This window comes from Mesoplodon bidens (assembly GCF_964165515.1).
Source record: "Mesoplodon bidens genome assembly, chromosome: 7".
NCBI classification, from domain to species: domain Eukaryota; kingdom Metazoa; phylum Chordata; class Mammalia; order Artiodactyla; family Ziphiidae; genus Mesoplodon; species Mesoplodon bidens.
Genome location: NC_138164.1, coordinates 109,410,073 through 109,430,527, shown reverse-complemented (window position 1 = coordinate 109,430,527; position 20,455 = coordinate 109,410,073). Strand labels below are relative to the sequence as shown.

At 54.1% G+C, this 20,455-nt stretch overlaps 1 protein-coding gene across 1 annotated transcript; it reads right to left on the bottom strand.

Moving 5' to 3' along the window:
• Positions 1-213: 213 nt before the first annotated feature.
• On the bottom strand, positions 214-6,483 carry CDC42EP2 (CDC42 effector protein 2). Its single transcript, XM_081240383.1, has 2 exons — positions 6,258-6,483; positions 214-1,699 (listed from the first exon to the last, which is right to left on the bottom strand). The coding sequence occupies exon 2, from the start codon at positions 1,365-1,367 to the stop codon at positions 723-725; it is 645 nt and encodes a 214-aa protein (XP_081096509.1). The 5' UTR covers positions 1,368-1,699; positions 6,258-6,483; the 3' UTR covers positions 214-722.
• Between the last annotated feature and the right edge of the window lie 13,972 nt (positions 6,484-20,455).

The window sequence follows — 20,455 nt, the reverse complement described above, 5'->3', positions numbered from 1 at the left end:
CCGAATTAACGTCAGAATATCCCCAATTGGCACTTGGTTCGTTCCTGCTTCATTCTCACTATGGGCTAGGAATGAGGTACCATCTTCCAGAAGGCAGGCCCCGCCCTGTTCAAGGCCCTCTGGGGCTGGGGTCTCCCCCAGGGTCAGCCCACAGCTCCCAGAGCCTGGCCTGACTTCAAGAGGAGCCTAGGGGCAGGGTACGGCAAGCACAAGTACCAGCAGCAGCAAGTTTTATTGCAACCAGAATCCCCTGGTCATGTGGGAGGGGTGGGACGGAGGGACATGGGTCACTGATGCCATATTCCCAGTTAAGGACACAGAGCCAAAGATCCAGCTGGCCGTGCCCCACGTCTTCCCTCACCCTCCGCCTCCTAGCAGGGCGTTGATGGGGCTGAGGCAGAGGGAGGTGAAAAGCAGAGTCCATTTCAGCAGAGCCTTAGTCCAAGGGGTCTGAGGAGCCGTTGGCGGTGGGGGTCCGGGTGGCCCAAGAGGCACAGGGCACTTTGGGCTGACGTCTACACATATCCTCGTGGGGCTTAGGGGAAAGCAAAGAGGCCACTCTGTCCACGGGGAGAGGGTGGGAGGGAGGGAAACAAAGGCTCAAAGTGAGAAATCACTGGCCAGCAACCACGCAGGTGGGACCTTGGGACCCCATCTTCTAGATCAGGGCCGTGTCCACCAACTGCCTCTGGCATTCACCCCAGCCTGGCCATTCTTGGGTCCTATGTGGGGATCTGCAGGTGGCCCAGGTCCTGGTCCATGATCTGGAGAACGTCGTCCAGGATGGAAGGCCCCAGGTCTACGTGCAGGGAGAGCAGGGAGCTGGCGTGGGACAGGAAGGGCTCCTCAGCCCCAGACTCGGGGCTCAGCCCACTGTGGGCCGAGGCAGCCTCTGGAATCCGCCAGATGTCCACACTCCCTGCCTCCTGCGGGGAGGGCTGTGGGGAAGGCTGAGGGGTCTCCAGGTGCAGGCGAGGGGGTTTGGGTGGGGCTTGGGCGGCAGGCAAGGTGAGCGCCTGGGGCCCGCCGATGACCGGGAGGGAGATGGCGTTCTTGAGCAGAGGGGACGGCCCGTCAGGGAGCTCCCGCCCGTACAGGGTGGCCGTGCGCGTGAACTGGAAGGGCAGCTCAAAGCCACCATCCTCCTCGGCCTCCTCGACCGCCGTCCCCGGCAGGAGGTGGAACTTGCCTTGCAGGAAGGAGATGTCACCGAACATGTCACTGCCGCCACCGCTGCCGATGTGAATGGTGTGGCGGAAGTCCCCCAGTGGTGGGCTGATCATGTCTGAGGACAGCAGGTCCCGCAGCTTCTCCTTCTTGCCTTTGCGGCTGCCGCGCTTCAGATAGATGGGCACCTTGGTGGACATCGCGACCTCACCACCCAGGCCGGGAGAGTCTGCTCGCAGGACCGCGGCCTCCGCTGCCTCCTCTCACCACCCTCAAGAAACACCTAGAGGGAGGTTTCCAGACACCAAACACTTGCCAAGTGCGTGTGGTGTGACCAAAGTTGGCCCAAGGAATTTGGAAAAGAAAGATAAACGATCAATGAAGTCAGAGGATCGAGATAACAAAAATCACTTTCTCCCAAGAGGGTTGAAAACTCGTCTGAAAACTGGAAGCAGGAAGGCTCAGAGCTCGTAGGCAGTGGTGCTCTCTGGGCTCGTCCTCGCCAGCTTCTCTCTGGTCCAGGGCTGAGGAGCTGAAACATCAAGGGTACAAGTCAGGGACGGACAAAGGCAGAGGCATCCGTCTCGTTTCTGGGTCTCTTTCATCAGCCCTGGGAGCCCACGTGGGGCTGCACTCCCGTGGGGAGCCCTCCTGGCCGAAGCCTGTGTTCACTCACGGGCTTGTTGCACCTCAAGGCCTGGATCAGCAGCGCCAAGCCCCTCCCTCCGTAAGTGGGGAACCGAAGCGACAGGACTGGAGTCACATACGAAGCCCTGGCTCTGGTCTCTTGCCCTGAATCCCCAGCTCTGCTCATTACTGTGGTCTGCACTCAACTGTGCCCAAGACATGACCAGTGCCAGATTGTCTGGGGGTCTCACAGATTTGTCTCAGCTCCCGACCTGACGGAGGATTGAGATCTTGTAACCTCTGTCTCGTCCTCCCAGGCCTGGCACAGCAGGAGTTCAGCCAACAGTGCCTAACGACCCACACCTCCCATTTGGCCCAATCACATCCTACTGGAAGTGAGGTCACCTGCTCAGAGCTTTCGTTTTCTCCTCCTCTCCGTTAGGAGTTCCTTATGGGCAGGGCCTAAGCTTAATGTAGTTTCTGCCCCTCCTCCCTGCCCCAGCGCCTAAGGGGAAGATGGAATGGGGGATACAAATATTTAGGGGGTGGCAGCTCTGCTCTGTGCCTGGAATTTCGTTGAGTTCTTTGCACACACATCTCATTTAATCATCACAACCACCCTCCTATCATTCCCATTTTAAAATTAGAGCTATCAGGGAACTCCCTGGTAGTTCAGTGGTTAGGACTCGGCGCTTTCACTGCTGTGGCTGGGGTTCAATCTCCGGTCGGGGAACTAAGATCCCACAAGCCACCAAATAAATAAATAAACAAACAAATAAATAAATACATAAAATTAGAGCTATCGGACAGTTTGGAGGGATTCCCATAAGGCATTGCAGAGAGAGAGAAGAAAAATGAAAAAATGCAGTCTAGAAGATTCCATTTTGTGAAAACATTGACCAGCTCTCCTCCCCACTCCCTGAACATGCATGTATGTGTACCTACATATACAGGTCTGCATAGGATTACATTCGATACAGGAACAGAGAAGAATATAGAAGGCTGGCACTAGGTTGTCATATGGGCTACCTAGACTGGGGTAGAGGGCAGGGATGGGGTGTGGGGCTTGTGACATGGGAGGAAAGTTGTCCTCAGAAAAAATTAATATCGGGGGCCCATTACTAAGAAACGATATATGTAAGCCAAATATGAAAGGAAGGTCACCAAAATGTTGATGGTGGTTCTCTCAAAGTGGTAGAATTTCAAGTGACTTCCCTCTCTTTCTTGTTCATACTTTTATAAGCTCAAATTCTTTTTTTAAATTTTTTTTAAAGGAACTCCTTTATTTATTTGTTTGTTTGTTTGCTTGTTTGTTTGTTTTTGGCTGCGTTGGGTCTTCGTTTCTCTGCACGAGGGCTTTCTCTAGTTGAGGCAAGTGGGGGCCACTCTTCACTGCGATGCGCGGGCTTCTCACTATCGCGGCCCCTCTTGGTGCGGAGCACAGGCTCCAGACGCGCAGGCTCAGCGGCCATGGCTCACGGGCCCAGCCGCTCCACGGCATGTGGGAACTTCCCAGACCAGGGCTCGAACCGGTGTCCCCTGCATTGGCAGGCAGATTCTCAACCACTGCACCACCAGGGAAGCCCTATAAGCTCAAATTCTTAATAAGAAGCATGTATTATTTATGAGCACGTATTATTCATGTAGTCAGACAAAATAAAGATATTTTAAATGTGGAAAAAGTAAATACACTCTGGAAGGGTGTCGTGCAGGTTTGACAGAAAAAGGAAGCGGAGCAAGCACTTCCTCTAGTTCCCACAGTGGGGGATTGGCCTGATGTGTAGAATCAGAGCAGGGAAGGCAAAGAAACTTGTCCAAGGTCACCCAGCAGGTAACTAGATGAGCCCACTCTCCCCAGGCCAACAGGGGCTGAGCAGGTGGGAAATCACTGGGGAAGCACCGGAGCAGCAGCAGGGAGGCCTCTGCCAGTTCCTCTGCCCCATTCTTCACCCAGGGCCAGGCCGGGCAGGGCGAGGGAAGTGTGAGGGAACTGGCAGGAGGGAGCAGGAAGGAGGAAAGAGGGTGCAGGAGAGGCTGAGTCCCAGCCACACCCACCCCCAGACCAGGCCCTTACTCAGGAAACCCCACCCCAGGACCGGACACCCTGGGTCAGTTGAGCTGAGCCACAGAGACCCGACATCTTGCCCCTCCCAGAGCACCTGCAGCTTAATAGGAAACAAAGGAATGACTCTCCCCTGGCAGAATTCCAGCTAAGCTTGGAAGGAGCTGGAGAGAGGGAAAGGGAGGCAGGGAGTGAGTGCTCTGAAGTTGAAGTCTTGGACTCCCATCACTCCTTTATCTAACAAACATTTATCTGTGCCCACCATGCCAGGCCTGGGGGCATGCTGACACACATCCTATCTGTCCCCTTGGCAGGAGAAGTCTTGGGGTAGCTTTTCCTTCTTTTTCACTCACGGAGAGGGGGGCTAACTGATGGGATCTGCCCAGAACTTGGGCCAGTTCCCTCCCATCATTCAGGGGTGCCAAGACAGCCTGAATGTTTCCACAACAAATCCGGCGTCCCTGACAGCTCTCTTGCTCTGAGCCAGATGTACCCACCCAATTCCAGATGTGGGGAGAACTGAGGCTGGGGGGAAGGGTTGGGCCAGCCTCAACCACCAGCGGGGAGCTGGGAATTGCAACCGTCAAGCCCCAAGTATTCAGATTTGGCAATTACAAGACCCCAGGCTCCAGCTACCCTTGCATGGTTTCCATTTTAACGTCCCAGGCACGGCACGGTGGGTGTCATTACTGGCCTTTACAGAGACAGAAGCTGAAACTCAGAGACGTTAAGCAACTTTGCTGAGGTCACCCAGCTAGTAAGAGGAAGAGTGGGCACTAGTACGTAGCTGGGTCCCAGTGGCTCCGATGCAGTGGGCCGTGTTAACCTCTGTGAACTGCTTGGGGAGCAGGAGAGAAATAGGCTCCCACCTGGGCTGGGGCCACCGGGTCCCCAGGCCTCCTCCATTTAAGTCCTACCTCTTGGTTGGCCCCCTCTCTCAATTTGCAAGCGTCCAGACATATGAGAATGAGTTCTCTATTAGGACAAGGCTCTGGGGGCCTGGGACGGGGGGCTTTCTGCAGCTTTGGGAGGAGCAGATGGGAGACATCCCAGCTCTGTGGGCTTGCTCTGGAAGGAGCCTGGGGCCTCCTTTAGAGAAAATGACTTCCTGGATGCAGAACCCCTCCTGTCACAAGGAATACTAGGCCACTCTCCACCAGGAGTGTTCAAAAAGCAGGCCTCTGACCTTGAACCCATCTCTACCTGGAACTCACCCTAATCTTGGGAAGACACCTTTCCTCTCTGGGCCTCACCTTCCTCGTCTGTGAAATGGGATGACAATAAAGCCATTACCAGGGGGCTACTGGAGACCCTACTGCCATACTGCAAGTGAGAGAGAGCGCTGATGTACAAAGACAGGGTTAGCGGGTCACTGTCAGCCCCGATATTTATTCAGCAAATAGCTGTAGGGCCTTCCTCAAGCATTTTGGTTCTCCGGGGACAGTGCTTCAAACAAGACCAAAAATGAACAGCCCCCGAGCGGAGGGGTCCGCCTCCGCCTGCCGGCCAGGACTTAGCCTGCCTGCGTAGAGTCCCCCTCGCTGGCAGCGGGGTCTCCCAGCGTCGCTGTGCGGAGCGGCGCTCGGCTCCGTGGCCATTAGGTGGCGCGCGCTCTCCCTCTACTGCCCCTCGTCCCGGAGGGGTTCCCGGCGCGCACCCGGGTCTCCAGAGCGTCTCCTGCTCCAGGCGAGCGTCCCCCAAGGAGCCGCACGTTGACGGACCAGGTGAGGATTGTCTGCAGGATCTTCTTCTCTTGGGGGGTTCTGGTCTCACAACCCGACAAAGCGGGGAAAAGGGAGAGATCCGGGACCCTGCCCGGGTATCCAAACTCAGGGAGGAGCCTCCCCCGTGCTTTCCGGCCTGGGCGATGTCCGAGTGTCCGCTCGGCTCAGGGCCAGAGCTCTGGCGTGCAGCCCCCGCCCCTGGCTCCCGTGGGTCCGGCTCCTCAGCCCCAGCTCGGGTTCCGGCGCCGACCCCTCCCAGCCCTCTGCCCGAGTGCAGCCCAGCGCAGTCCGGATCCGTTTCAGGACACTCGCGGCCACGGCTAAAGATAGGAGGACACCTCACCATCGACTAAAAATACGACCCTGAGCCCGGGCGGGGATGGCGGCGGGAGGGCACTCCCGGGTCCCGGGGTGGGGGGCGGGGGCTCTGGCGCAGTGTGGAGGGCTGGACCGGGAGTTCAGGTTCGGGATGCGCGGCGCCCCGCAGGCCGAGGGGGAAGCGGGCGTGGCCGCCGGGACCAAGGCGCGGGCGGGAAACATGGTGCAGCCCGAGGCACCCGGGAAAGGATCTACGTGGAGGTGAGTCGGGGGCTGGGGCGCGAGCTGGGATGGGGCGCCTCAAGGATGGCCCTTCCTAGGAGCCGCGGTCGGGCCGCAGAGTCCCGGCCTGAACTCACCTTGAGCGCGTTCAAGCGACTGACCGGCGGGCGGCGAAAGCTCAGGAGCTGGACCGCGCGGCGATGGGACAGACCTGGGCTGTGAACTTACAGTGCTGACAGTGGCCCCTAAAGCCCCGCCCCCTGCCGCGGAGCCAATGCCGGGGCCGCCCCAACCAGGCCCCGCCCACAGCCTCGCCCTACTCCCTGGGCCGCCTGGGCTCCCCCTTTGGAGGCGCAGCGCGGGGGTCCAGCAGCCGCGCTGGCCCGGGGGTCCAGTCCAAGCTCGGGCGGCTGCGGGCCAGGCGGCGTCGGGTGCCCGGGCTGGACTCCGCGGACTCTGGCTGTGCCCGTCGGACCCAAAACTCTCGGTTCTAGGAGGGCCAGGTCCGGGGAGGCGCCCGCACAAGTGTATTCAGTGACTACTAAGGAAATGAATGAGGCCTTAGAGGCGCCTATGTTAAAATATTACAGACTTCCGAGAGCTTTCAGGAGTTTGCCGCCCCTTAGAAAAGAGGGCATTGAGGGTGTGTGCGGGCGGAGTGGCCGGGCCATGCCCGTATTTGCTGTCAGGCTAAGTGGCTTCCGGGGCTGGGGTGGGACCCGTACTTAGACTCATTCCAACATTAGTTGATTGGCTGGCTGGTTGGTTCATTCATTCTTTCATTCATTCAGTACGAGCAACATTTACTGAAGGGCAGACCCTACACAGGAGCTGGAGACAGACTGAAGGGAACTCTGCCCTTGCTCCTTTCAGTGATTCGGCAGACACTTGCGCATCTATAGGTGCCAGGAGCTGTTCTTGTCGCTGGGGATGCAGCCCCCTCCGGACAGAGACCTACTGTCCAATGAAGGGAAATGGAGGAAACCCAAGTCCCCAAGTAGACTGTGATACCCTTCTGAGGGAGAAAGTGCTAAGAAGAGTGGGGCGAAGGAAGGGGGGATGGTAATGAGGTGAGGGGACCTTGCTTTCTGGAGGGTGACAGCTGTGACCGTACAATGTGACCAGGATGATGAAAACTTCCATACTGTAAATGTGGGAGGGACTCTTAGGGAGAGGGGGTCAGGAAGGCATCCTGAAGGAGGGAAGGATGCTGGGGGTGGAGGTGGGGATCAGCCAAGTCAGAAGGGAGGGAAAGATGGGGAGAAGGGGAGTGGAGTAGGCAAATGGCCCCTTCCTAAAGATGTCCATGTCCCAGTCTCTGGAACCTGTGAATATATTTCGTTACACAGCAAAGAATAATTAAGGTTGCCAATGGAATTACAGTTACTAATCAACTGACTTTAGAATAGAGAGATTATCCTGAATTATCTGGGTGGGCCCAATGTAATCATGATGGTCCTTAAAAGTGGAAGAGGGATGGGGCTTCCCTGGTGGCACAGTGGTTAGTTGGGAGTCCGCCTGCCGATGCAGGGGACGCGGGTTCGTGCTCCGGTCCGGGAGGATCCCACATGCCGCGGAGCAGTTGGGCCCGTGAGCCATGGCCGCTGAGCCTGCGCGTCCGGAGCCTGTGCTCCGCAACGGGAGAGGCCACAACAGTGAGAGGCCCGCGTAACACACACACACACACACACACACACACACACACACACACACACACACACACACACACACACACACAGAGTGGAAGAGGGAGACAGGAGAGTCAGAGAAAGAGATGTGATGACACAGAAATGCTGTGTTGCTGCTTTTGAAGATGGAGGAAGGGGCCACAGACAAAGGCATGTGGGTGGCCTCTAGAAGCTGGAATTGTCAAGGAAACAGATTCTCCTCCAGAACCTCCAGAAGGAACATGGCCCAGCTGACCGCTTGATTTTAGACCCATGTTGGACTTCAAATCAACAGAACCGTAAGTTAATAAATTTGTGTTGTTTTAAGCCCCCAAGTTTGTGGTGATTTGTTACAGCAGCAATAGAAAACGAATACAGGGAAGTTTCAGGTTTTCACCTTGAGCCTTCCAGGCCCCTCCTTTAACTCCCGGGGGAGCATCAGTCAGGTGGATTCTGCCAGGACTGGCCTGGTGGCTCGGAGGAAAACTGAGGCCTGGACAGTGGAGGAATGGGGCCCTGGGCCAAATTGTCGTGTGTGTGGATAAGTATTGTACCTCTCTCCCTTCCTGCCACCCAGGCTCTGCCAAGCATCCACCCACCCAGGCTTGCCTGTGCCCTTTACCAAGTGCCTCTTGCCCCTGAGCTCCTCGAATCCCCTGAGAGCCCAGCAAGGTGGGCAGAGCCAGCATCACTATCCCCCTTTACAGAAATGGAAACCGAAGCTCGGGCCGCGACAGTGATCTACTTAGCCTGAAAGTGGCAAGACATGCTGGCTCTGGGCCCTCGTCCCCACTCAGTCTTCTCACCCAGCCATTGTCACCCCCCCACCCTGCCTTCCTTCCCACACACAGCCAGGTAGGGGGACAGCTAGGTGCCAGGCCCTGAGCACTGCTTCTGAGCCACAGACCCAGGTTCTGAGCTGGCTGTGCTGCTGACTTGCTCTGTGGCCATAGACGAAGAAAGGACAGTCCCTTTCTGAACCTTCTTGCCTGTAAAATGGGAGTTACATGAGTCCCAAGCAAGATAAGGGACTTGCGCGTGTATTGTTGATGGGAACACACAGTCCCCGCAGGCAGGAGTTTCATGGAAACATAACAGGAGCTTTGGGGGGTGGCAACTGGCCTTGCCACCTGACCTGGAATGAGTCTAATGATGCATAGATGACTCTAATAATGACTCCCTTGAGCCTGCGAGAGTGAGGCTGAGGCGCAGCCCTGCCCATCAGCTGAGCGTCCTCCATTGGAGGAAGGGGCTCGGGGAAGGTCAGGAGCTCCATTCAGGGCTGGTGGCAAAACAAAGTTACAGGGATGAAAGCTTGCAGAGGCAAAGACCCTCATCCAAGGTCACTCAAAGCCAGGAACGAACTCCAGAGCACTTTGGAGAGGTTCTGGGGTGTGTGTGTGTGTGTGTGTGTGTGTGTGTGTGTGTGTGTGTGTGCAGTTGGGGAGCATTGGGGGATGGATAGAGAGCAGCAGGTTTGGCCCCCAAGCCTGACCCAACCCCCGGACCCCTCCCTCAGCGACTAGCCATCCTCCCAACCAGGACCCAAAGCCACAGGAACCGCGCTCTGGGGACTGTTTTAAGCCCACCTGGCTGTGACGTGGTTCCGCCCAGTGCCGGCTCCCTGTGCTGCTCTCCTGCCATCAGCCAGAGATCCGGCCCCCACAGAGCTACATTCAAGGCCCACGTTGTGCCGGTCACTGGGTTCTGTGCTTTACAAGCGCTCAGGTAGGTGGCTCATTCCCCCCATTCACAGGTGCGGCCATGTCACTTGGCTGGGGCCTGAGGAATCCCTGGGGACCCAGCTGCTGGCAACTCTCAGCTCTGCTGAATGGACAGGATCTTCGCAGAGACGCCCAGTGTTGCCATGGCAGCCCTGCAATTAGTGAGCATTTATAAAACAGGATTTCATTGACGGACACTGGCTTTTTTATGCAACTTCTCAGGCAGTGTGTAAAGGCCCAAGTATGGATGGTGAGGCTGGGATCCTGAACCAGAGGGCCAGGGTGTCCTGCATTTCTGACCCAGTAGACACTCAGGCCAAGTGCCCCCTGCCCAGCCTCACTGAGGGTCTGCTGCCCCAGCCAGGGCCTGGACTATTCTTGCTGGAAGGACTCCTGGACACCCTGGTGTCTGAGGGGGTAGGACCCTGAGGGACATTCAGGACAGGTTAGAGGCAAGGAAGCCTGGGTGGAGCAATGCCCCAAGGGGCTTCCCTGGAGGTCCAGGGGTTAAGACTCTGTGCCTGCAATGCAGGGAGTATGGGTTCGATCCCTGGTCGGGGAACTAAGATCCCACATGCTGTGCGGCACAGCCAGAAATTTTTTTTAAAAAGCCCCGAATGCGGTATGCAAATTCCTTCTCAGCCTGGAGCCTCGCCTTGATCCTGAGATAGGCCTAGTCCCCACCCCTCTGCCCCCCAGTCCCACAGCTACTCCCCCCCACACACAGGACCTGTAATCACCACACAGGGACTGACTCAGCCCTTCCTTCCCCGCCCAGCCTCTTCTTCCTGAAAATCACCCACGTCAACAGCCCCAGCCCCCAAAGGCTCTGGGAGATAGAGTCCAAGGCCCCCTTCTCCGAGGTTAGCCTGGAAGAACGGAGGAACTGAGCCGGAGGGGTAGGACTCCCAGGCCAGAGCCAGCTCTCCTCGGCCCCACCCACCCGGGGACCTAGGGAGGCAGGTGGGATGAGGGGGACCAGGAGTCTGGGGACAGATCTGAGAGCAGGGAGTCACAAGGGAAGGGTGGTGATACTCTTGGGGGCGTCTAGGGGGCAGTGCGAGGAGACAAGGTCTCTGGAAGGGCCTCAGCCCCCTCCATCCCGATCCCCTGCCACAGGGAGACAGGGAGCAGGGCAGGAGCTCCGTCCACCCCTAGGAAGCCTCCTCCGCCCCAGCCTGAGCTCAGCCTGCAGGGCTCCGTGGCCTGAGCCAACCCCAGGCCTGGTTTGGATTTTTCCTTGATTGTTTCTTGTTTCCTTCCTCCCCTGGGCTCCTGCCAACTCCAGCCCTGCCCTCCTCGCTTTTCACTTGCCTTCATAGAACTCTGACCCGGCAGAGGCTGGGATTCGAGATGAGAGTCCCTTGGAAGCTACCCCCAGCTTCTGCCTCTGCCTTGGACCCCTCCTTGGTAGTTGGGTGGCAGGGCTTTACTTGGGGGACTTTCCTTTGGGTCTGGATTTTTGGCCCCAGGCCCAGGGCCATGGGGGTTTCCAGAGTGGTGACAGCCCTGTCCTAGCAGGGACTGAGGCACTTCCTCCCAGAGGCCTCTGGGAGCATCCAAGCCACATGGCTGTCTTTTGGCCTGGGGAACACAGAGTTAGCAGGGATTGTTTTCAACACTTCCCACCCCTTCAAGGCACCTTGTCATTATTCATTTTGAAAACTCATTTGCATCTACCTTGTGCCTAGAGCTGTGCTGACTGGAGAAGACACAGATGGTCAAGGCTGGGCCCAGCCCTCAGAGAACAGATACCCTGAGTAAAACAAATAACCAATTCTAAAACAGCATATTCTGTGCCATAATGAAGGTCCTTGAAAGCAGAGGCCAATTCTGATTTTCCTCTTTCTATCCCAGGCAGCACAGATGAGGCTCAATGAACGACTATGGATTGAGTGAAGAACCAAAAAGAACAGCAGTAAGAAGGATTTGTTCTGTTAGAGGTGGGGAAACAGATGGAAGAGTTAGGAAGGCTTCAGGAGGAGGTAATATTTGAGCAGGGTATTAATGGATGAGTAGGAATTTGCCAGGCAGAGAAAGGAAGGGATATTTCAGGGGGAGCAGGCAGAGGCAGAGGCAAAGCCCAGAAGGAGTGCAAGTAGATGCATGGTGTGAGCGGGAAACAAGATACATTATGTCCAGCAGACCATGGCGTAGGAGAGGGGGAAAGACCAAGAGGGTAGTGGACGAGCACCGTTTTCCTTGCCCAGCTCCCATTCCTCTTATTCTTCCTACCACCCCTCAACTTTCCAGAGTCTCCAGTATGATTGACCTTGCCTCCAAGCTCTAAAAGTGGGTCTGAGGCCCCAGCCTACCCAATCTGAGTCATCGGGATGGTTTAGGGATGGGCATGTCAACAGTGGGCTTCAGCCTGGGAACTTGCGTTGACTATTAGGGTGACAGATGCCAAGATGTCAACTCACGGAAGAGCTTGTCCGAGAATAAAGCCAGCACAGAGAAAAGCAGAGCCAAGAGAATGACTCTCAATAACATTGCTTGTGCTTCTGGATCCAGCCATGCCTGAGTCAGACATCCATTATATGAACCAACAACTTACAATTTTGGTTTAGTCCTGTTGGAATTGGGTTTCTGTCACTTGCCCATTAAAGAATAATTAAAAGCAGACAATAGCTCACGATAGCTGCCGAATGCTGTGGGAGGGAATCAAGGATCTGTGCAGAAGTGCGACATGACTGGAATTGCATTTTTTTCATTTAAATTATCTTTTTGACATGGTAATGCTTTCGTGTGGTTCACAATTTAGAAATCACAGCAGGCCGAAGAGCCCGCGTGCCACATCTAAAGATCCTGCGTGTTGCGACGAAGATCCCGTGTGCTGCAACTAAAGACCCGAAGCTGCCAAATAAATAATAAATAAATAAAAATGTAAAAGAAGAAATCACAAGAGACAAAACATCTCCCTCTTACCCCTGTTCCCCAGGCACCAGTTCTCCTCTCCACAAACAACCAGTGTTATGTTTCTTGTAAACACTTCTAGAGATACTCTTTGCACACGCAAGCAAAGCCCCACCCATCTTTTTTACACAAATGGCAATATTTAGACAAGTAGAGCCATAAAGTACGGCAGACCTTGGTGGGAGTGGGGGGAGGACAGGCCCCCCTGCTGGGGGCGATGGGGGTGACTCTGCAGGAGCCATGGGAAGCCACATTTTATTGAGCCTCTGCTACTCACATTGTCCGGCACCTTCCTTTCTTCAGTTGACATTATATCTATGACCACTTCACGTCAGTTCAGAGTATATTGTCAGTTTCATTTTCTCACAGCTGCGTAGTATTTCACATGGGGTGTACCATAATTTATGCAAATTATGGCCTCTCTAGCCTCAAGCCCCCTCTCCACTCCCTCTGTTCCGGACAAGGGCCTTTCAGCCCAGCAGCCACCCCCATGGCCTCAGTTGACGGACGTTTAGGTTGACCCCAGCCCTTTCCTGTGACAAGCAGTACTGCCATGTGTCATCTTGCACAGATGCTGTTTCACACTCGTGTGAGCACAGCTGAAGAATAAGTTCATAGGGACTTGGTGGTCACAGGACACTCGCTGTTGTCATTTGGTCAGCTCTGTCCACTTGTCTTTCTCAGGTGATGTGCCAGGTCCAGGCCCCCATAGGGACCACAGGGCCCATTTCTCCTCAGCCTCACTGGCAACTGGTTCTCAGCCTTTTTGATTTGTGTCTCTCTGGTAGGTAAACACTAACTAAAGACAAAGGAGCCTCAGTGTGGCTTTAATCTGTGTTTCTCTTATAAGTGAGTTTGGCCATTTTTCATAGGCTTCAGAGCCATTTCTATTTCCTTTTCCATGAACTGGAAAAGGAATTAGAGAATTATGCTTAAGAGGGTTGATTCAGAGAAGGGGACGTGGAGGGAAGCCTGATTGGAGGCAGATGCCACTTTGGGGTGGATGGATCAGGAGAGAGACGGAACTTGGCTCTGAGCTGTGGTGTGAAAGACGGCGCTGGAGATGATGAGGTCAAAAGATTGGAATTTGGTGACAGATGGGCCACAGTGGCCAGGGAAGAAGGACCGGGGTCAGGCCGGTCCAGCGTGGTGACTTGGGTGATGAGCGGGGGCAGGGAGGAAAGGGAGGACAGTGGGGCCACCAAGGGAGATGGAGGATCCCAGCAGGGGCCCTGCTCACTCTCCACCCCACATCGTGACTGATGCAAAACACCAACCTGATGGCCACACGCCCCTGCTCACATGCTTCAGTGGCCACAAACCCTGGTCAGGGACCCTGCTGGCCTCCAGCCTCCAGCCACCTCTCGGCTCCCTCTTGTCCGGCCTTGAGCACACCCAGCCTCCAGGAAGGGCTCCTTACACGGCTCTTCCCTTCACTGGCCGCCTCCTGTGATTCCTGCAGGTCTCAGCCATGGTATCTCCCCTCGGGGAAGCATTCCGGACCCCCATCGATGTCGAGTTCACTCAGAGAAACTCCAGACCACGGTCCTCTCTGAGCCATCGTCATCTGATTCATGTCCATCCCCCACTGGACTGTAACCACTATTGCCTCCCCAGAGTGGATGCCAATGAATGTGAATGAATGAACAAATGAATGAATGAAGGGCAGGGTGTCATGGGTAGCAAACAGGGGGCAAATAGGAGACGAGGGTTTAGGAAGTAAAAGAGCCTGGAGTTGAGACTTCCCTGGTGGTGCAGTGATTAAGAATCCACCTGCCAGTGCAGGGGACAAGGGTTCCAACCCTGGTCTGGGAAGATCCCACATGCCGTGGAGCAACTAAGCCCGGGCGCCACAACTACTGAGCCTGCGCTCTAGAGAGCGAGAGCCACAACTACTGAGCCCACGTGTTGCAACTACTGAAGCCTGTGCGCCTAGAGCCCGTGCTCCGCAACAAGAGAAAGCCTGCATGCAGCAACAAAGACCCAATGCAGCTAAAAAAAAAAAGACCCTGGAGTGGGCCACCTCTGTTGGAGGCACAGTGGCTCTCGGTGTTTCCCTGGCGCCCCCTCTAGGCGGAGCAGGAATTCTGTCCATTTGGTGGTACACGTCTGCATCCCGACGCTGAGAAGAGATCCCCACACAGAGCCGGCACCCCTGCAAGTGTCTGCGAACAGGAGCAGGCGTGGGAACAGGCGTGGGAACTGATGGACTGGGGCCCAGGTGGATGTTTCATGACAAGGCATCCCTTCAGCAGGTATCTCTTGTGGGCCTACTGTGCGCCAGGCACTCTACAGGGACGGGACAGGGTCCCTGCCCTCAGGGAGCGGCATTGCGGAGCAGAGGGGCAAGAGAGTTGTGCGTATACACGCACACACACACACACACACACACACATCATTTTTTCTTTCTTTTAAAATAATCCATGCACATGGCAAAAGATGTCAAACAGGATGTGAGAATGGACGTGACAAATAATTCTCCGAGCCCTGACCCCTGGTTCTCCAACACCCATCCCCAGAGGTAAACCACTGTGACTGGAAATATTCTAAGGTCAGAACATTTGGGGCTTCTTTGTTCATTTATTTTGTTTTTAATTTATTTTACTGAAGTATAGTTAATTTACAATGTTGTGTTACTTTCTGGTGTACAGCAAAGCAATTCGGTTATACATATATATATATAATGGTTTGCATCTGCTAATCTCAAACTCCTAATCCATCCCTCCCCCACCTCCCTTCCCCTTGGCAACCACAAGTCTACTCTCTATGTCTGTGAGTCTGTTTCTGTTTCGTAGATAAGTTCATTTGCGTCATGTTTTAGATTCCACATATAAGTGATATCATATGGTATTTATCTTTCTCTGTCTGACTTACTTCACTTAGTGTGACAATCTCTAGGTCCATCCATGTTGCTGCAAATGGCATTATTTCATTCTTTTTTATGGCTGAGTAGTATTCCATCATATATATATATATATATATATATGTATATATGTATATATATATATATATATATACACACACACACATATATACCACATCTTCTTCATCCATTCATCTTTCGATGGACATTTAGGTTGTTTCCATATCTTGGCTATTGTAAATAGTGCTGCTATGAACATAAGGGTGCATGTATCTTTTTGAATTATCGTTTTGTCCAAATATATGCCCGGGAGTGGGATTGCTGGGTCATATGGTAGTTCTGTTTTTAGTAACCTCCATACTGTTCTCCATAGTGGCTGCACCAACTTACACTCCCACCAACAGTGTAAGAGGGTTTCCTTTTTTCCACACCCTCTCCAGCATGTGTTATTTGTAGACTTTTTAATGATGGCCATTCTGACCTGTGTGAGGTGATACCTTATTGTAGTTTTGATTTGCATTACTCTAATAATTAGCGATGTGGAGCATCTTTTCATGTGCCTGTTGGCCACCTGTATGTCTTCTTTGGAGAAATGTCTATTTAGGTCTTCTGCCCATTTCTTGATTGGGTTGTTTGTTTCTTTGTTATTGAGTTGTTTGAGCTATTTGTATATTTTGGAAGTTAAGCTAAGAAGAAGAACATTTGAAGAGGACTCCAGATCTCAAGGGAAAGTGGGCCTCGGGGGCAGCCCCCCAGGACTCAGGCATGGCTGAGCCTTCCAGACACTGGCCCAGGGCTCCTCCAGCTCCTGGAGCAGCGAAGCCGGAAGGGGCTGCTACGGGACTGCCTCTGCCCGCCCTGCTCTTCCCCTTCCCTTTCCTGGGGGTAGGGCCTGCTGACTCGGCCCTGCAGGCCTTCAGTTCTCTTTCTCAGTGAGAAATGCTCAGACCCTGGGAAGATCTGGGAGCCACGGGAGCCAGCAGGAGAGATGGGGCTCTGCGGGGCCTCGTCAGGCTCGGGGCAGATGCCCAGGCTCTCAGGGAGCAGTGCACGGGGACAGGGGTCAGCAGGGTCACGGACCAGCAGCTGTCCCCAAGACCCCCGAGGGGCCCTGGGCCCCGGCAGCTGCACGGCTCTCAGCTGTTAGGCGGGCTCCATGCTGACAGGAGAAGGAGGGTGGGTCTGGGTGGGGAGTCTGGAGCTGGCCGTGGGCCCAGTGGGTCCTAGAGCAGACCAGCCCTGAGGCCCATGGGGCCCTGGCATTTCCAGGGCAGACCCAGAGGGAGCAGAGATAGATAGGCCTGGCCGCTCAGGGAAAGAAGATCTAGCATGACGAGGCCAGGGTGACAGAGGGGCCCAAATGCCTGAGCGCGGGTGATTAAGTCCCACCCCAGCAACCTCCGGACTTTGAGGCCAGGCGTGTGAGCTCCCCCTCTGGTCTCCCCTCTCCTCGGCCAGACTCCCAGTGCTCCGGGTTCTCTTGAGCGTAATGAGTTCTACGCGGGCGACCCGACCCCTGGATCAACCCCTCCAATCCTCACGCCTCACCAGAGCCCGGATCTGTCATCCCTGATGTCCTGGGAGGCTGGGCCCACCTGGGTGCCCCCTTCATCCCAACCTGCCCCAACAGACCCAGGCACCCCCTCCTCCCACATGCTCCCAGGCACCTGGGTTGCTCCCTGGGACTCCTCTGAAGTCTGTCCTTGCTGGGTGGCCAAGCTGGTCAGTATGGCACAAAGGAGAGACAAGGGATTGGAGTTCAAATCCCAGCCCCATTGCTTACTTCAGCCGGTGATCCTGAACCTCTTAGAGCCTGCCAGAGGGTTAGATGTGATCTCTATGTCAAAGTACACACAGTGGGTCCTCAGAAATGGTAATTCCCTTTCCTTCCTACCCAAGCTGTGTTTTCTCCTCCTCAACTTAAACTTAAGAAAAAAAAAAGGGGTGTGGGGGGGAATTCCCTTGTGGTCCAGTGGTTAGGGCTTAGGGCTTGGCACTTTCACCACGTGGCCTAGGTTAAATCCCTGGGCAGGGAACTAAGATCCCGAAAGCCGGGCAGCATGGCCAAAACAAACAAACAAAACCCGGATGGTGGTGGTGGTATTTGCTCTTTCTCTTTTTGTTTTCTAAATGGAAGTATAGTTGATTTACAATATTAGTTTCAAGTGTACAACATAGTCATTCAGTACTTTTATAGATTATACTCCATTTAAAGTGATTACAAAACAATGGCTACACTTCCCTTTGCTGCACACTACATCCTTGTTGCTTACCTATTGTATATATAGTAGTTTCATCTCTTAATCCCATACCCCTATCTTGCTTCTCCTCCTTCCTCCTCCCACTGGTAAGCACTAGTTTGTTCTCAGTATCTGAGTCTGTTTCTGTTTTGCTATATACATTTATTTGTTTTATTGTTTAGATTCCACATATAGGTGCTAACATAGCGTATTTGTCTTTCTCTGACTTATTTCACTAAGCGTAATATTCTCTAGGTTCACAGACATTGTTGCAAAGGGGGGTTGGTATTTGTGCTTTAGGTTTGGGAGCAGGAGGCTCACTTCGCCAGAGCTCGGACACTGTAGCCTGGTGCTGACCTCTCTCCCCAGCTTCTGGCTCTCTGACCTCTGGTTTGATCCATACTCGGGAGGCATTTCCCCTCATGGTGGCAAGATGGCTGTAGCAGCTCCACCCTTATGGTGTCTTTTCTCCCACCTCCAGCAGAAGCCTTAGAGTCATTGTGTTTGGCATGTCTTAGGTTGTGCCTATACCTGGCCAATCACTGAGGCCAGAGAAATGCAACGTGCGGTTTGGTTTGGGCAAGGGAGGTGGGGGGAGGACAGGCAGTTCCTCCACAGGGGAACTGGGGTACTGTTTCCATAGGAACAGGGAGAGACTGCTGGGGGGGCTCTGTCCTCTGGTGGCTCTGAAAGTGCCTCCCGTCTCCCACCTCTCCCAGCTTCACTTTGCCCTTTGTGGCACTGCCAGCCCTTTCCTAAGACACAGATTGGATGTTGTCCTTCCACTACTCAGAAGCCTTCAAAGATTCCCCAAGGCACAAGAATCGATCCAAACTTCTTAGCAAGGCAGTCTAGACTCCTTGAGTCATCTGGCTCCTAAGCACAGTTCCAGGCCCATCACTTCTTTCCTTCTTTTCTTTCTTCTCTTCTCCCTCCCTTCCCTTGCATTCCCTTCTTCCATAAATCTAAAGCCCCTTCCCCTACCATACCTGGGTATATAATATACCCAAGAGCACTGAGAACATGTTCACACAGAAACTTGTACAGAGTGTTTATAGCAGCACTACTCGCAATAGCCCCCAAGTGGAAACAACACTAATGTCCATCAACTGATGAATGGATAAACAAAATATGGTCTATCTGTACCGTGGAATAGTATTCAGTCATAAAAAGGAACGAAGCACTGACAATGCTACAACATGGGCAAACCCTGAAAACATTATGCTAAGTGAAAGAAGCCAGACACAAAAGACTACGTACTGTATGATTCCATTTATACGATATGCCCAGAATAGGTAAATCTATAGAGCCAGAAAGTAGTTTAGCGTTTGACAGGGGATGGGAGTGGGGTGGAGATGGTGATTGAGTGCTAGTGGGTATGGGGCTTGTTTCTGAGGTGATGAGAATATTCTAGAAATAGTGATGTTTGCACAACATTGTGAATGTACTAAAAGCCACTGAACAATCTATACACATTAAAATGGTGAAATTTGGGAATTTCCTGGCGGTCCAGTGTTTAGGACTCCGCATTTCCACTGCTGGGGGCCCGGGTTCAATCCCTGGTCTGGGAACTAAGATCCCACAGACCTCGCCGGCAAAAAAAAAAAAAAAAAAAAAAAAAAAAAAAAGGTGAAATTCGTGTTATTATTGTATCTCAGTAACATTTTTTTTTAATGTAAAAAAAAAAAACAACCCCTACCTCACCCCCACCCGAGTCAGTCAGGACCTTTCACATCTACTTAGAGGGCCGTCTGGAGGGAGAGGCCACGTGTGTCCAACCAGAATTGGCTCTCAGGTGGCTCAGCCAGGAGCCCCAGGATCGGAGGAAAGGAAGCATGTATCAAATAGAGAAGAGAAAAATCAGCCCAAATGGCTACGCCCAGCACTAGGGGAAGCCACAAGGCTGGGCTGAGCCGGGCTAGGTGACCCTGAGTGAAGGGAAAGGAAACACCTAGGCCAGGGCTGGGCAGGGCTGGGGCATCGAGGCCTGGGAGCCAAACGTGGTAAGAGGGCAGGACTTTGCTTCTTCAGAACCATCTGCTTCATCCTTGGGCTTGTGTCTTGAAGGCCCAGGGCATGACCAGGACGAGGGAAGATGTCATCAAAGGGGATTCTGAAGGAGGTGGATCCCAGGAGTCCAGGCCCAGCCAGGTTCCTCCACTTCCTCCACCCCCGTCACCAGTGCCCCCTCCCAGAGCCTTATTTCAGAGTCCTGAGCCCCAGTGAGGGGAGGGGGGAAGAGATCCCCCCATGAGCAAGTGGGACGAGGCTTCAGGAAACCGGTGACCCAGGTGAAGAGGGGCCGAGGAGCAGTCAGCTGGTAGTCGCTGGGCACCGACTTCCCGCCAAGAGCAAAAGGGAAGCGTCTGGTGTCAGAGGGGCACAGGTCGCCAGACCTGTCTGCAATCTGGGGTTCTCATCTTGCTTTGTTTGTGTGTTTTAAATGCCCGCTTGGGTCCTCCCAGAGCGTTGCCAACAGTCACGCGACTTGTATCCAGGCAACGGGCTCTTGCTCCCATTCACGCGGAGCACCAGCTTTCTTTCCCGGGAAGCCGCACACCACCGCCTGCCTGCCCTGCACACGCCTCCCTCCCACCAGGATACAGGTCTTTTCTCCCCTCTGTAAACTGCCCCATCCCACTGGGGCCTCTGGATCATCCTTGACAAATGGGCACCAAGACATTACCATTCCCCACAAGCCTGCTTCAGCAGCAACAGAAGAAAAATTGCCAGAGCCGTGACACTCAAGGAGCCACACATGGGCTCAAACGGTAAGGGAGGAGCCTTGTCTATTGTGGCCAAAGGCTTGTAATCTTCCCAGGCAAGGGTTTTCCAAGGCACGGAGGGGTGGGTTTTTAGCTGATACGTGGCTTGATAGAAATACAAATGACATTCTCGAACTGCGGCAACTCTATCAGGTTGTGG